The 17,472-nt window shown below is 39.7% G+C and overlaps 1 protein-coding gene across 7 annotated transcripts in view; it reads left to right on the forward strand.

The window, feature by feature from the left end:
• The first annotated feature begins 520 nt into the window (after positions 1–520).
• The window catches only part of DCAF6 (DDB1 and CUL4 associated factor 6), a 166,118-nt gene continuing 149,166 nt past the window's right edge, over positions 521–17,472 (forward strand). For 5 of the 7 annotated variants that reach the window (XM_059935645.1, XM_059935654.1, XM_059935662.1 and 2 more), the window contains exon 1: positions 521–883. In XM_059935645.1, coding sequence (XP_059791628.1) covers positions 787–883 — 97 coding nt within the window. In that variant the 5' untranslated portion in view covers positions 521–786. The remainder of the gene's footprint in view (positions 884–17,472) is intronic. The other 2 variants (XM_059935682.1, XM_059935702.1) reach the window with 1 other exon arrangement.

Consider the following 17,472-nt stretch of genomic DNA (forward strand, 5'->3'; position numbering starts at 1 on the left):
GGCAAAAGGACAACCTCACCGAGACAACCCGGCGCCCTACCGGCAGCGCGCTTGCGCAAGCAGAGCTGCCCGCGGTGATTGGCCCGCCCCGGGGCGTGGGCGGGGTTCAGACCAAACCTACAATTTCTTCTTCCTGGCCCGGAGGCCATGTTGGAGAAGGGAAAGTGAAGTTGCACCGGCGCTAATCCCCTTTCACTTTGGTTAAGGAGGCCCCTAGATAAAATGGGCTTTTCGGGCCTTCCTGACCCGATTAAAGATGACGCCGCACAACTCTGTTGCTTCCTTTGGAATGAGACTCGTGAGCGCGAGACTTCCGATTTCAGCTTCTTCCGTTTCTATTCCTCATTTATCCAGAGTATTAAGGATTTGACTAGAGTGGTCTGAACCCACTTTTCTAGGGTAAGGGCAGCCCTGGCACACACCGGCCTCAGTCTCCAGGGTGGTCGTCATCTCGCGAGAAAGGCTTGAAAGGGAGGGTGTCCAGAACGAGGAGAGGGAGGAGTCGAGGCCGCCTCCGCCTCCTCCACCTCCCCCTGTAGGAGGGGGTGCCGAGGGAGGGGACTGTTGCTGATCTCTGGATGTTCTGGGTAGTCTTGAGAAGGAGAGTATGAGGGGAGCTCAGGCCCGGGTGCGGCCGGGCTTCGGGGGCGAAGGCGCTGCCGCTGACACCGCCATCTAACTCGCTGCTACCGCGAGGCCCGGCGCGCGTGTTGATCCGCGTGTCCCCTCCCCCTCTTCCCCTCCCCCACGCGGTGGTCTCCTCTCCTCCCCCGGCCCGGCGGAGCCATGTCTCGGGGTGGCTGCTGCCCACACCTGTTGTGGGACGTGAGGAAAAGATCCCTCGGGCTGGAGGACCCGTCCCGGCTGCGGAGCCGCTACCTGGGTGAGCGGGGGCCCTGGGGCGGTGGCGCTGAGGTCGCCGCCCAGAGGTGGGGGAGGGGGCCACGCCGCTGGGGCTCTTGGAGGTGGGACAGCGCCTGGGCAGGGAAGCCCCAGAGACGCCGAGGTGCTGGGTGGACCTCGGCGGACGGACCCCGTGCCCGTTTCCTCCCATGGCTAAGTCCCTCTTTCATGGTGCCAGCCGCCGCCCTTACTGGGTTTTCCTTCGTGGGGCCGGACAGGGGGCAGACGGTACTGGCCGGGAAAGGTACTGGGGTCGCTTCTGGAGTGGGACTCGGGAGAAGACTTGTCGAACCTCCCCGAGCTGCCGCGTTTAGAGCAGAAGTTGGCGCTTTTGCTCTTCTCCACCGCTCTCCTCGCTCAGCCGAAGGACCTAAGTTTGTGTTGACCGCCCCTCCCCTAAAGTCTCGGGAGGGCTTAGGTGTCCGTGGCGACGCGTTGACCTCCCTCGGGGACTCCACGCTCCAAACAGACTCGGTGTAAACTCTTGTGCGGCTCGGAGCCAAAACCTGAAAGTGATAGCTGAGCTCTCCCCACCCCCGCGCGCTTTCCCAGCTGGACTCTGCTGTTCGGTCGTTTCGACCGCTTTAAGGAGGTGTAGGGTTTCACGTTCCCATTCCCACCCCTGTGAAACACACTTGGCATTTACTGTTACTTAGTTAAGCTTTCTAAAAACAACCTTCGATACTTGGGGGAACGGTAGTCCAGTTTTTTTCGTTTTGCGTAAAGCGGATTTGTGAGGATTCTGGGTCACGCCTGAGCTAAAAGTGGACGGATTTAGTAGGGGTCTTTTTTCTTCCTTCCTCTACAATCTTTCATTACTCTTTCTTCTTTTTTTTTTTTTTTTTAATTTGAAGATAAGACAACATCACTAAAAATTTTTTCTTTGCAATTTTGTTACTTTTTGCTAGGTATTTGTTGATGTCATTTGGTTTTGACTTAAAATCAATAAAAGAAAATGAAATTTCGCTACACCTAACAGTTCCGGTTTGTGAGTTATTTGAGAGAAGTTAGCAGGCATTTTTTTCCGTTGCTCATGTTTTTTAGTGTCTCAAGTGACATGAATACATTCTCCTTGTAAAAACTTAATAAGAATGAAGCACAAATCTTTGTGATTTCTCCCATTCCAGTTTCACACACACACTCTTTGAGAGGTAACAATGTTCTCTGTTTCTTGAATATTCTTCCAGACCTTTTTCTTTGAATTCTTACAAGCACATGTGTATATGTAGAAATGCTGTAGGAGTGTGTGTGACCTGAATATATGGTGTCATACTGTAAACACTGTTTTGCAACTTGCTTTTTTTTTTTACATTACATCTTGGAGATCTTTGCATGGCAGTAAAAATAGATCTATACAGTCTTTTAAACTGTTGCAGAGTATTTAAAGGTATGAAGGTGTCATCGTCGACTCAACCTTTCTTTATTTTTTTGGACGTTTGCTGTTACTAACAGCACTACAGTGAACCTCCTTGCACATGCTTTTTGTGCATTTGTTCTAGGATAAGTACCTGGGGTGGTGATTAATCATTTTAAAATTTAATATCAGTAGAGAGCTTTTTTAAACCATTAACCTAAAAGATGTGCAGTATTTCTTTTAATACTTACTTGCTGAGAAAGAACTTAATTTTAGCTTAAAAAAAACTTGTGTTCTACACCAATGAATTTATATATGGTCCTTTATCTCTATTAGTTGGAGCATTTAAATAAGTAGTACTTATATGTAGGTTTATGTATTAATGTTTTCTACTGGTTCAGTTACTTCAGCTGTATGTATGATAGAGTCAATTAAAATATAAAACCATACATTATCTTTTTCCCTTCCTCTTCTAGCTCCATAATGGGAGTGGAGCTCGTGTGTTGGGTGGAGGAGAATTGAAGAGTAGGAGTCCACTGTCTTTAGTAGAAAGTCGAAATTATAGATTTTCAAATATATGTATATTCATGCAGGAAATTCCATATCTTACATAATATTTTAAATGTGGTAGTAATATATACTTTATAATTAGCACATCCTTTAAAAGTGGTTTTTTTAAATATTCAAAAATAGCTTGAAGAGTAATTTCTTAGCCTTAGGAGACTTTCTTTACACCTTTAGTTTATCCATCTCTTCCACACTCCAGTGCTAATCTTGGCTTAGCAGGAAACAGCAAAATCCACATTGGTATTGCCTGAATTAATGAGATTTTTAAAAAATGATATTTTGAAGTACTCTTATAAAGTCTTCTTTTTAAAAAGTCCAAGTGTTTTAAAAAGTAAATAGATTTTTTTTGGTGGGGGACTTCAATATTTAAACATTTTGATTGTTTATAGTATTGTAGGTTAGATATTTTTCTAATTTATCTTCATTATTTGTATTTCTAATAATGAATTACTTCTAAATAACAGTAAAATTGGGATAGAAGCAATTGACAGATTTTTCTTGTAACATGTGCATTTCAAATTAACTATAGCATGTGCCTTTTCAATAGTAGTATTCATGTTTTACAGGTGATTTTATTTAAATTTGGTTAATTTTCTCTTTTCCTCCCATCAAAAAAAATTGCAGTTCACAAAACATCCTTTTATATTGTGAGAATAAAGGTAATTTGTCATGTGTTATTTAGAAGAAGATGCATATGTTTACTTATAGCACACAAATTCACAAGATTCACCTGAACCAATGAAGTGTTTTGTTTAGCATGGATTCAGAGGCTAGGCCAGGGATTGTAATCTTTGTGAGCCCGATCTAAATTTCAATGGAGGATTTATTTTTTTAAAGAGCAATTGTCAAAGTCCAGAGTCAGAGACACCTTTAGGTCTAAATGTTTCTTAAGATAACCGTATACTAGTTATAGAGTAGTGCTTTTGGAACTCAATGATTGTTATAATAATTTATTAGCCATACATATTTCATTACAGTTTTATAGAGATAAACATTACTTATAAAAGAAACTATCATCTGTACATTTCTTCTTTCTCTTCCTATTTCTCTCATTTTAGACAGGCTTGCCTACAATTTGAATTTACACTTTCTAACCCTTCTGAATTAAAAGACAGTAATTGACTAACAGAAAGCAATTTAAGGGAAATTTTCAAGGGAGCTGTTTGCCCTAATGTATTATATGTTTACAAAGTGTTTAAATTATGATGAGGCAGTGTTTTGGTCAACTTGGGATGCTGTAACAAAATACCATAAACTGGGTGGCTTTTGAACAACATAAATTTATTTTTCAAAGTTTTGGAGGCTGGAAGCTTGAGATAAGGGTGCTCACATGGTCAGGTTCTGAGTCTGGTGAGGGCCTGCTCCCTGGTTCATAGCCATCTTTTCACCATAACCTCACAAGGCAGAAGTGAGCTAATTCTCTGGGATCTTTTTTATAAGGGCACTAATCCAAGCCTAATCACCTCCCAAAGATTCCCACCTCCTAATTAGTATTTCAGCAGAGGAATTGGTCCGGGTGGGGTGATGGGGGGGACACGAACATTCAGACTATAGCACTAAGCCAGTGACAGCCTTATAGTGGAGATTGAAATCTTCTTTCGTTCAGGCAATTAGGAAGTCTATGTCCTTTGAATATCATTAGGGTCAGTATGTATTGAAATGGATAATTTTGCATTTAGATTAGTCTTTAGCGTATCTTGAATACATCTATATTCAGACTTACCAAGTTCTTCATAAAGTGTTGCCGGGTTAAAACATATTTTATGAGGGTCAGAAAATTCTGAGTTTTGCCTCCTTGTTAACTACTGGGGAAAAGTTAGTGAAGTATTTGTATTTTGTTTCTTTAGTCTTAAAATGTCAATGAAAGCTAAAAAAGGTCTGATTTTAATAGTTAATAATGACTATTAATTATTAAAATATTAGTTGTGTCGCACGGGCTTAGTTGCTCCGGGGCATGTGGGATCTTCCCGGACTAGGGCTTGAACCTGTGACCCCTGCACTGGCAGGTGGATTCTTAACCACTGTGCCACCAGGGAAGCCCTACTCATTAGTTCTTATAAAATTTTTTTTTTGCAGGCTTTTTTGGATTTTATGTAGATGATTATGTCACTGCATATTAAGATTCTTCCTGGGATTTCCCTGGCGGTACAGTGATTAGGACTTGGTGCTCTCACTGCCCAGAGGGACCAGGTTCAATCCCTGGTTGGGGAACTAAGATCCCACAAGGAGCGTGGTGTGACCAAAAAAAAAAAAACCAAAAAAACAAAATTTCTTCCTTTTTTACCTATGTTATTTTTTTCTTCCGTTTTCTATTTTCTTGCTTAATTGCATTGACCAGGACTCCAGTAGAATCTTGAAAGGAAGTAGTAAGAGTGGACATTGTTGCCTTATTCCTCATCCTGGAAAGCATTCAGTCTTTAACTATTAAATACATTGTTGACTGTAGGTTTTTGTAGATACCCATTGAAGAAATCCCCTTCTACTCTTAAATTGCTGAGAGTGGTTATCATGACTAGCTGTTGAATTTTGTCAGGGTTTGTTCTGCGTCTGTTGAGTTGATTATATGATTTCTGTTTCATAGATTATGTTAACATATTGATTGATTTTTGAATGTTGAACCAACATTCAATTCCTGGGCCAAATCCTACTTGGTTATGATAAATTGTCCTTTATATATTGCTGGCTTCACTTTTGGTAAGAATTTTGTGTTTTTGTTCTTTAAGGATATTAGCTCACAGTTGTTATATTTTTGCCTGTTTTTGGTATCAGGATAATGCTGGCCTCATAAATGTGTTGGAAGTGTTCTTCTCTTTTTCTGAAGAGTTTGTGTAGACTTGAAATTACCTTTTCCTTAAATGTTTGATAGATTTCATCATTGAAGCCATCTGAGCTTGGAGTTTTCTTTGTGGGAAGGTTTTGTTTTGTTTGGCACTTTAACTTTTAATTTAGAGATAACTGTAGATGCATGTGCAGTTGTTAGAAATAATACAAAGAGATCTCATATACTCTCAATTTCCCAATGGTAATATCTTGTACAACTATATTAATATATCACAATCAGGAAATTGACATAGATAGATCTATGAATCTTATTCAGATTTCCCCAGTTTTACATGGACTTTTGCATGTGTGTGTATTTAGTTCCATGCAATTTTAGCACTGATTTTAATTAATTTAATTTTTAAAAAAATTTTTATTTTATTATTATTTTTTTAATACATCTTTATGGGAGTATAATTGCTTCACAATGCTGTGTTAATTTCTGTTGTACAACAGAGTGAATTAGCCATATGCATGCATATATCCCCATATCCCCTCCCTCTTGAGCCTCCCTCCCACCCTCCCAATCCCACCCCTCTAGGTCGTCGCAAAGCACGGAGCTAATCTCCCTTTGCTATCCTGCTGCTTCCCACTAGCTATCTGTTTTACATTTGGTAGTGTATATGCGTCGATGCTACTCTCACTTCACCCCAGTTTCCCCCTCCCCCGCCATGTCCTCAAGTCCATTCTCTATGTCTGTGTCTTTATTTCTGCCCTGCCACTAGGTTCATCAGTACCATTTTTTTTTTTTTTAGATTCCATATATATGTTTCAGCATATGGTATTTGTTTTTCTCTTTCTGACTTCACTCTGTATGACAGACTCTAGGTCTATCCACCTCACTACAAATAACTCAATTTTGTTCCTTTTATGGCTGAGTAATATTCCATTGTAAATATGTGCCACATCTTCTTTATTCATTCATCTGTCAATGGACATTTAGGTTGCTTCCATGTCCTGACTGTTGTAAATAGTGCTGCAGTGAACATTGTGGTACATGACTCTTTTGGAATTATGGTTTTCTCAGGGTATATGCCAAGTAGTGGGATTGCTTTTTATTTTTAGTGTTTTAAGGAACCTCCATACTGTTCTCCATAGTGGTGTATCAATTTACATTCCCACCAACAGTGGAGGAGGGTGCCCTTTTCACCACATCCTTTAAAGCATTTATTGTTTCTAGATTTTTTGATAATGGCCATTCTGACCGGTGTGATGTGATACCTCATTGTAGTTTTGATTTGCATTTCTCTAATAATTTTAATAAATTAATGTTAATTAATGTTAATAGACTAAAGTGGTTACCACCATATTTAAGGTACAGAACAGTTTCATCGCAATAGTCCTTTGTGATCCCATTTTTAGCCACAGCTACATCCTTCCCTCCCAACGGCTAACCCCTGGTAACTACTAATCTGTTCTCCCTTTCTATAATTTTGTCATTTCAAGAATGTTACATAAATAACATATATGTAATGTTATAAATAACAGCATGTAAACTTTTGAGATTGGCTTTTTTCACTCTGCGTAATTCCCTTAAGATTCATCCAGGTTGTGTGTACAATAGTTTATTTCTTTCTATTGTTGATTAGTATTTCATGATATGAATATATAACTAATCGTTCATTTGTTGAAGATATTTGTATTGTTTCCAGTTTTTGTTTTAAACTGTATTTAATTTTTTTTTTTAAAGTTGCTTTCTTAATTAATTAATTAATTATTTATTTATTTTTGGTTGTGTTGGGTCTTCGTTTCTGTGCGAGGGCTTTCTCCAGTTGTGGCAAGCGGGGGCCACTCTTCATCGCGGTGCGTGGGCCTCTCACTATCGCGGCCTCTCTTGTTGCGGAGCACAGGCTCCAGACACGCAAGCTCAGTAGTTGTGGCTCACGGGCCTAGTTGCTCCGCGGCATGTGGGATCTTCCCAGACCAGGGCTTGAACCCGTGTCCCCTGCATTGGCAGGCAGATTCTCAACCACTGCGCCACCAGGGAAGCCCTGTTTCCAGTTTTTGACTATTAAATAGAGAGCTGTTACGAACATCCATATACAGGTTTTTGTATGAACATAAATTTTCATCTCTGGGATAAATGTCCAAGAATTGTAGTTACTGCACTATATGATAAGCACATTGTTTACTTTTGTAAGAAACTGCCATACCTTTTTCCAGTATGGCTGAACCGTTTTATGTTCCCATCAGCCACGTATGAGCAATCCAGTTTCTCTGCATCATCAGCAGCATTTAGTGTTGCCACTGGTTTTTGTTTTTTTTTTTTTTTTTAATTTTTAAAAATTTTTTTAGTGTTGCCACTGTTTTTTATTTTAGTAATTCTAATAAGTGTGTAATGGTAACTCGTGGTTTAAATTTATAATTTCCCTAATGGTTAATTTTGAGCATCTTTTTATGTGCTTTTGGTTTTTTTAAACTATCTTTATATTTTCTTATTCTTTTTTTTAATTGAAGTGTTGTATTTAATTGAAGTATTTTAAATTGAAGTATCAATTTTTAATTGAAGTACTTAATTTAGTTCCAGGTGCTCAACATAGTGATTCGATATTTATGTACACTACAAAATAATCACCACGATCAGTATAGTTACTATCTGTCACCATACAAAGTTATTACAATATTATTGACTGTATTTCCTAAGCTGTACATTTCATTGATGTGATTCATTTATTTTGTAATTGGAAGTTTGTACCTCTTAATCTCCTTCAACTATTCCCCCCAACCACCTCCCTTTAGGCAACCACCTGTTTGTTCTCTGTATCTATGAGTCTGTTTCTGTTCTGTTACGTTTGTTCATTTATTTTGTTTTTAAGATTTCACATGTAAGTGAAATCATGTGATATTTTTGTTTCTCTCTCTGACTTACTTCACTTAACATAATATCCTCCGGGTCCATCCACGTTGTTGTAAATGGCAAAATTTCATCCTTTTCATGGCTGAGTAGTATTCCATTGCATATATATGCACCACATCTTTTTTATCCATTCATCTGTTGATGGACAGTTAGGTTGCTTCCACATCTTGGCTACTGTAAATAATGCTACAATGAACATAGGGGTGCATATATTGTTTCGAATTAATGCTTTTGTTTTCTTCTGGAAATTACCTAGAAGTGGAATCACTGGATAGTATGGTAGTTCTCTTTTTAGTTTTTTGAGGAACCTCCATACTGTTTTCCATAGTGACTGTACCAATTTGCATTCCCACCAACAGTGCATGAGGGTTTCCTTTCCTTCACATCCTCTCCCACACTTGTTATTTGTTGTTTTTTGATAATAGCCTTTCTGACAGGTGTGAGGTGATATCTTATTGTGGTTTTGATTTACATTTCCATGATGTTTACTGATGTTGAGCATTTTTTCATGTGCGCATTGGCCATCTGTATGTCTTCCTTGTAAAAATGTCTGTTCAGGTCTTCTGCCCATTTTATAATTGGGTTTTTAATTAATTAATTAATTAATTAATTGGCTGCATCGGGCCTTCGTTGCTCTGCGCGGACTTTCTCTAGTTGCGGCGAGCGGGGACTACTCTTCATTGCGGCGTGTGGGCTTCTCATTACAGTGGCTTCTCGTTGCGGATCATGGGCTCCAGGCACGTGGGCTTCAGCAGTTGTGGCACGCAGGCTCAGTAGTTGTGGCTTGTGGGCTCTAGAGCAAAGGCTCAGTAGTTGTGGCACACGGACCTAGCTGCTCCGCAGCATGTGGGATCTTCCCAGACCAGGGATCAAACCCATGTCCCCTGCACTGGCAGGTGGATTCTTAACCACTGCGCCACAAGGGAAGTCCCTCGGGTTTTGTTTTGATATTGCATCATATGAGTTTTTGGTGTAGTTTGGATATTAACCCCTTATGAAATATATTGTTTGCAAAAATCTTTTAACATTCAATTGGTGGTCTATTAGTCTTGTAGATAGTTTCCTTTACTGTGCAGAAAGCTTTTTAGATTGATGTACTCCCATTTGTTTATTTTTGCTTTTGTTTCCCTTGCTGAGGAGACAAATAAAAAAAAATATTACTTAGACTGAGGTCAAAGAGCATACTGCCTATATTTTCTTCTAGAAGTTTTATGGTTTCAGGTCTCACATTTAAGTCTTTAATTCATTTTGAATTTTTGTGTATGATGTGAGAAAGTTTGTTCAGTTTCATACTTTTGCATGTAGCTGTCCAGTTTTCCCAACACCATTTACTGAAGAGGCTATCTTTCCCTTCATTCTGTATTCTTGCCTCCTTTGTCGTAGATTGATTGACTATGTACGTGTGGGTTCATTTCTATGTTTTCTATTTTGTTCCGTTGATCTGTGTGTCTGTTTTTGTGCCAGTACCATACTGTTTATTTGCTTTAGCTTGTAGTATAGTTTGAAATCAAGGAGTGTGATACCTCCAGCTTTGTTCTTACTAAAGATTGTTTTGGTTATTTGGGGTATTTTGTGTTTCCATAGAAATTTTAGAATTATCTATTCTAGTTCTATGAAAAATGCCATTGGTATTTTGATAGGAATTGCATTGAATCTATAGCTTGCCTTGGGTAGTGTAAACATTTTAACAATATTAATTCTTCCAATCCACAAACTCAGTATATCTTTCCAATTGTGTCATCTTCAATTTCTTTTATCAGTGTTTTATAGTTTTCTGAGTCTTATACCTCCTTGGTTAGATTTATTCCTAAGTGTTTTATTCGTTTTGATGCAATTGTTAATGGGATTTTTTGCTTAATTTCTCCTTCTGGTAGTTTATTGTTACTGCATAGAAACAAATATTTCTATATATTAATTTTGTATCTGTAACTGTATTGAATTCATTCATTCTAATACTTTTTTGGTAGTATCTTTAGGACTTTCCATATGTAGTATCAGGTCATCTGCAAACAGTGACAGTTTTACTTCTTCCTTTCCAGTTTGGATTCCTTTTATTTCTTTTTCTTGTCTGATTGCTGTGTCTGGGACGTCCAGTACTATGTTGAATAAAAGTGCCAAGAGTGGGCATCCTTGTCTCATTCAAAAAAAGGCACATAGTTTGGAAAGGAAGAAATAAAACAGTCCCTATTGAAAGATGACATGATTTTCCACATAGAAAATCTCCTGGAATATACCCATAGCATGTGGGCTCAGTAGTTGTGGCATGTGGGCTCTCTAGTTGTGGTGCACGGGTCTAGAGAGTGCAGGCTTAGTTGCCTCATGGTGTGTGGGATATTAGTCCTCCAACCAGGGATTGAACCTGTGTCCCCTGTATTGGGAGGCGGATTCTTAACCACTGGACCACTAGGGAAGTCCCTGATAGGTTGTTTAAGGTTAGTGTTTCCTTATTGATTTTCTGTCTGGATGATCTATCCATTGATGTAAGTGGAGTGTTAAAGTCCCCTAGTAGTATTATGTTACTGTCAATTTCTTTATGTTTGTTAATATTTGGTTTATATGTCCTATGTGCTCCTATGTTAGGTGCAAATATATTTACAATTGTTATGTCTTCTTTTTTTTGGCCGTGCCGTGCAGCTTGTGGAATAAGTACACTCCCCTCAGGTCACCAGAGTTGTATGACCTAGGGGTGCCCCCTGTGTGGGCTGTGTGGGCCCTTTTGTTGTGGTGGGTCTGATTGCTGTGGCACTCTGCTACATGGGGCTGGCTCCCAGCCCACTTGGCTGTGGGGTCCTGCATAGTGCAGAGGCTTCCAGCTGCTTGTGGCTGGGGCCAGGTCCTGGTATGGCTGGCTGTGCAGTGCAGGAGTCCTGGGCTGATGCTGGCCAGCTGGCAGGTAAGGCCAGGTCCCAACGCAGCTGGTTGTTGGTGCTCGGAGGGGTCCTGCCATCTTTATATTTTCAGTGGCGTGTATTTTCATGTCTCTCACTGTTGTTTTTTCACTGTTGTTTTTTGAGACTTATTTATATAGTTTAGGTATTAGTCCTTTGTCAGATATGCAGTTTGCAAATATTTTCTCCCAGTGTGTAGTTTGTCTTTTTCTTCTTTTCATAGAGTCTTTTGCAGAGTAAAGGTTTTTAACTTTGGAGAGGTCCAATTTATCAGTTTTTTTCTTTTATGGATTATGCTTTTGGTCTGATGTCTAAACACTCTTAACTTAACCCTAGGTCCTGGAGATTACCTCCTGTGTTTTTTCCCTGAAGTTTTATAGTCTTATATTTTTACGTTTAAGTCCAGGGTCCATTTTGTGTTAATTTTTTTTTTATTTTAAACTTTTGGATTTAATTTAATTAATTTATTTATTTATGGCTGTGTTGGGTCTTCGTTTCTGTGCGAGGGCTTTCTCTAGTTGCGGCAAGCAGGGGCCACTCTTCATCGCGATGCGCAGGCCTCTCACTATCGCGGCCTCTCTTGTTGCAGAGCACAGGCTCCAGATGCGCAGGCTCAGTAGTTGTGGCTCACGGGCCTAGTTGCTCCGTGGCATGTGGGATCTTCCCAGACCAGGGCTCGAACCTGTGTCCCCTGCATTGGCAGGCAGATTCTCAACCACTGCGCCACTAGGGAAGCCCCATTTTGTGTTAATTTTTGTATGAGGTATGTGATTTACCTTGAAGTTCATTTTTGTGCTTATGAATGTCCACTTGCCCTAGCACCATTTGTTTAAAAGTCTGTATTTTCTCCATTGAATTGCTTTTGCACCTTTATTAAAAATCAGTTGGGCACATTTTATGTGTATCTATCTAATCAGTGTTCTCTATTCTCTTGCATTGATCTGTGTGTCTGTCCCTTTGTAAATACCATACTGTTTTGTTTACTGTAGCTATATAGTAAGTTTTTACATCAAGTTGAGTGACGTTTTCTCCCCCAATAATTCTTTTTCAAAATTGTTTTAGCTCTTCTATGTCTTTTACCTTTTTGTATGAATTTTAGAGTAAGGTTGTCCTTATCTCCAAAATACCTTGCTGGGATTTTGATAGGAATTGCATTGGACTCACATATCAGTTTGGGAAGGACTGGCATCTTTACTATGTTGAGTCTTCTGATCCATAAACACAGTACCTCACTCCAGTTATTTAGTTCTTTGGTTTCTTTCATCAGCATTTTATAATTATCAGGATGCATATCTTCAGCATATTTTGTTATATTTATGTCTAAATATTTAATTTTCTTCTGAGCAATTATTAATGTATTGTTTTTTTTTTAAATAAACCTATTTATTTATTTATTTATTTTTGGCTGAGTTGGGTCTTTGTTGCTGTGTGCGGGCTTTCTCCAGTTGCAGTGAGCGGGGGGTACTCTTCGTTGTGGTGCGCGGGCTTCTCATTGCGGTGGCTTCTCTTGTTGCAGAGCATGGTCTCTAGGCATGTGGGCTTCAGTAATGTGGCTCGCGGGCTCTAGAGCGCAGGCTCAGTAGTTGTGGCGCGTGGGCTTAGTTGCTCCATGGCATGTGGGATCTTCCCAGACCAGGGCTCAAACCCATGTCCCCTGCATTGGCAGGCGGATTCTTAACCACTGTGCCACCAGGGAAGCCCAAATGTATTGTGTTTAAGTTCAACTTCTACCCATTCATTGTTAGTATGTAACAGTGTGATTTTTTGTGTGTGTCGATCTTATATCCTGTGATCTTGCAAAACTTACGTATTAATTCTCAGAGGTTTCTGGGTATATTCCAGGAGATTTTCTGTGTGGAAAATCATGTCATCTTTCAATAGGGACTGTTTTATTTCTTCCTTTCCAAACTATGTGCCTTTTTTTTTTTTTCTTAACGTTATTCCGATGTCTAAAACTTCCAGGACTGTGTTTAATAATACTGGTGAGAGTGGACTTCCTTGTATTGTCCTGATTTTAAGTGGGAAGCATTCAGTCTTTCACCATGAAATGTGATATATTTTAGGTCTTTTATTGGTGCTTATTACCAGATTGAGGAAGTTTCCCTCTGTTGCTAGTTTGCTGAAAATGTTAATCATGAATGAGTTCAATCAAAGAAGCAGAATTACTAGGAGATATACAGACATACACACAAAGATGTGTTACTGGTATTTGACTTTGTATAGTTGTGGGAACTCATTAAACTGTCTCTGTAAAGTTGTTTTCTTCATGTCTTTTGCTGGGGCTTGACATCCTCAGGACAGACAGTTGGGAAGGGATGATGGTAAATTGGGGATAGGAAGGACAAACCTGAACCCATGAAAACAAGATCTATGCCAGTTCTCACTGTCTTCAGTCTTATAGATGTAGGTGTTTTTTTAGGAGAAACTGGTACCCTTTGTCATGGACCTAAACACAAATTGGCCTAGTATTCCAAGAACCTAAAAGAGGATCTATGGGTAGGCAGGATGGTTATAGGCCTAGTTGCTCCCCATTCTAACGAGGTGAGCCAGACAAGTTACAATGTATATAAACAATATAAGCATCAATAAAAATCAGTATTGCTGTTGCTTTACTTCCACCCACCAATCTTGTGCAAATATGACTGGTAATTCAAGTAACATGAAACATACAGGGAAAAAATTCTGGGAAACATGGTTCGTTGTGAGTTGACACATTTCAAAGCCACCACACTTAACTGCTGCTTGTTGTTCATTGTAAGGCTCTTGGTAGGGATGGGAGGGGGATTCCTGTCCCTCCCTTAAGGATAGGCAGTTTATACTTCTTTCCTTTCCTGAAGGCAGTTGCCTTTGCCTGAAATGGACATGAGGGTTTCCTGCCTCTCTTAAAGCTAGTGGACCTTTGCTGAGGCTCTTTTTAACTAGGGCTTCCCCAGTGGCTTAAGACTTTTGCTTCCCATGAGAGAAGGGCCTGAAAAGTGACTGGAGTTTCCTTTTTAAGTCTTACCCAGACAGGGACTCTCTCAGGCTTCCTGTTGTTTTCAGTGTTTCTTATGAGTACTTGGGGGCAGCTCATGGAAAAGAGCTGGTGACTGAATGTAGATTCTCTCTGTGCCTAGGATCCTAGAGATTCTAAACTGTGTCTCTAGCCCACATTTGGCCTTTAAACATTCATTTGAGTTTTTACTGTTTTCTTCTTACACATTTTGATTGCAGTCACTTCTTTGTCCTGTTCTTTGTCAAAGGTAAAACAGTTCTGTGTTCTTTCTCTCCTCAGAGTTTGTTACACTTTAATTTTCAGTTCTTCTGGTTATCTGGCAAGATATCTTGGGAGCCAAAGAAGAAGATTATGTCAAGGAGACAGCATTTACCTATGACAGCTAATGCTATGAGGTTATGAAAAATGTGCCTTGGAAGAGACCATTGAATTTACTGATACTCCACGGTTTCTGAGAATAAAACCAATGAATAGGAGGGGGCAAAACAGACAGTTCAGGAAAAGGAAGACCTGACAATGAGCTAGAGATGGCAGCGTTTGTAGTTGACTAGGAAGTTTGGCCTTAAAGAGAAGTTGCTCAAAGGGGCAGTAGAGTCAAGTAAAGTGAAAAGTTTTGTTAAAGTGCTGTTCCGTCTCTGTTTCTCAGTATCAATAGCCTTATTCTTGTCTCTTAACCAGTTGAAGTTACGCCAACTCCTTAATGAAGTCATTTTTTAAAAATCATTTTCTCTCGGGACTTCCCTGGTGGTCCAGTGGTTAGACTCCACACTCCCAGTGCAGGGGGCACGGATTTGATCCCTGGTCGGAGAACTAAGATCCCACGTGCTGCACGGTGCGGCCTAAAAACAAAAACAAACAAAAAAATCATTTTCTCTCTTTTCAGACAATATTAACTCAGAACAATCCCATGTGTACATAGGGAGAGAACGAATCTTAAGTGTCTCTAGTAGATCAGTCACATCTATGAGTTTTGCATATGCTACTTAATTTATTCCAGACAGTAAGCCTGTAAAGTTGATGGTATTATTCCCATCAAATATAAAATTTTTGCAAATGTAAAACTAAGGCCCTGAGATGTTAAGTTTTGCCCAGTGTATGTGTAGTATGTTCCAAGTTAGATTTAAGCCTAACATTTCTTGTCCCAAGCATCTCAGTCTAATAACAGAGATAGGTACTTGAATAAATAAGTTATGAAGCTGTTTCATAAGTTACAGAGCCATTAAAAATGAGCAGTATGTCTATATTTATTGCCAGTGAAAGATGTTCACCTTGTATTATTGAGTGAAAACACATTGAAGAACAGAATCAGTATTATGAGCCTGTTCATTTATTCACTGATTCAGGAATGTATATTGAGTGCCTGCTTTGTCTTAGGCACTGTTCTAGGCACTTAGGATACTTGAGTGAACAAAAGAGGGTTTTTTTTATGGAGCTTACAATCTATTAATATAGAACAGAATGTAAAAGAGACGGAATTAAATGAGGCAGCTTGGGCTGCAAGAAAGACTTGGAGAGAAAGCCTCAGTGATGGGTAAATTCATCCATAACAAATGTGTAATTATTGAGAGACAGTTCTCCATGTCTCTTTTGTATTTCTGCACATCTTGTGAGCAGAGGCACTGGCTGCTTTGTTCTGGACTCTCTTTTCAGGGAACAGTCTTGGGAGACACAATATCTCCCTGTGGAGCAGAGGGCAGATTTATTTATTGTCCAGAATAATAAAGATAATGTTTTCCTTTGGGACAGAGGTTAGGCAGATTTGCTTGATATAAGATTTGTGTTCCTTCAGTTCAGGGTTCCCCAGCTGTGATTCAAACCCATTGCATGTGCAGTATCCCCCCAGACCCCTCTGCATTGCCCTGTGGGAACTGGGGGACACGGGGAACCAATGTGAATCTGAAGCTCATTCTCCTTGGGGAGTAGAATCCTTTGCCTGTGACTCAGAAGTCCTGTGTCTTCTGCTAGCATCCATGAAATGGTGGCAGGTAACTTGTTAGCTTGCAAGTAGGCCAGACTCATCACAGTTCTTGATAATAGGCATGAGTTTATTTTTATTTTAATTTGAGAGGACTCAGTTTTTTTTTTCTTTAAACTTATAGTTCTTATTTTTATCCTAGCTTTCAGCTCCTATTTCTTGGTGTAGTGCATATAATTACCAAAAGGGTAGAGGAGGTTTATACTAGGTTGTTCTAGAAGCCCATTTTATGGAATGTGTGGGCAATACACTTTTTAAAAAAAATTAATTTATGTATTTATTTATTTTTGGCTGTGTTGGGTCTTCGTCACTGCATGCAGGCTTTTCTCTAGTTGTGGTGAGCGGGGGCTGCTCTTCGTTGTGGTGAGCGGGCTTCTCGTTGCGGTGGTTTCTCTTGTTGCGGAGCATGGGCTCTAGGCACGCGGGTTTCAGTAGTTGTGGCACGCGGGCTTCAGTAGTTGTGGCTCACGGGCTCTAGAGCTCAGACTCAGTAGTTGTGGCACACGGGCTTAGTTGCTCTGCGGCATGTGGGATCTTCCCGGACCAGGGCTCGAACCCGTGTCCCCTGCATTGGCAGGCGGATTCTTAACCACTGCGCCACCAGGGAAGCCCAATACAATCATTTTGATCTCCTAAGTCACATATAAAAATATCATTTAGGAGCTGTCTTGTCTCTGTTGTGTCTCAGTGCATGTTTTTATGTACAGGTTCACATGTAAGAATTCTTGCTCAAATTACTCACTTTGTCTTCTATTCCCATGTTGCACTACCATTTTCTCTAGTTGGAAATGGCTAGAGCCATGTTTTCAAGCCCAGATTTTAAAAATTTGGAAAAAAATTTTTTAATACTTTTTTCTTAGCATTTTAATGAATTTTAATTATTGTCATGTTGTTAATTTGAATACTTTTTTCCTTAACTCTTAATTTATAACTCAGTAGGATTACCACACCTGCTGATGGCCAAAAAGAAAAGATTTAAAAAAATGTTTTCTGTTTACTAGTTAGCATCTTTTTAAAACTGAAAATCAGATTCGAAAAGTTAATTATATAAAGTATAACCTAATTCATGAAAATACTTTGCTGAATTTCTGCAGGTTGTTTTATTCCAATAAG

The sequence above is a fragment of the Balaenoptera ricei genome, chromosome 1 (assembly GCF_028023285.1).
Source record: "Balaenoptera ricei isolate mBalRic1 chromosome 1, mBalRic1.hap2, whole genome shotgun sequence".
Lineage (NCBI taxonomy): Eukaryota > Metazoa > Chordata > Mammalia > Artiodactyla > Balaenopteridae > Balaenoptera > Balaenoptera ricei.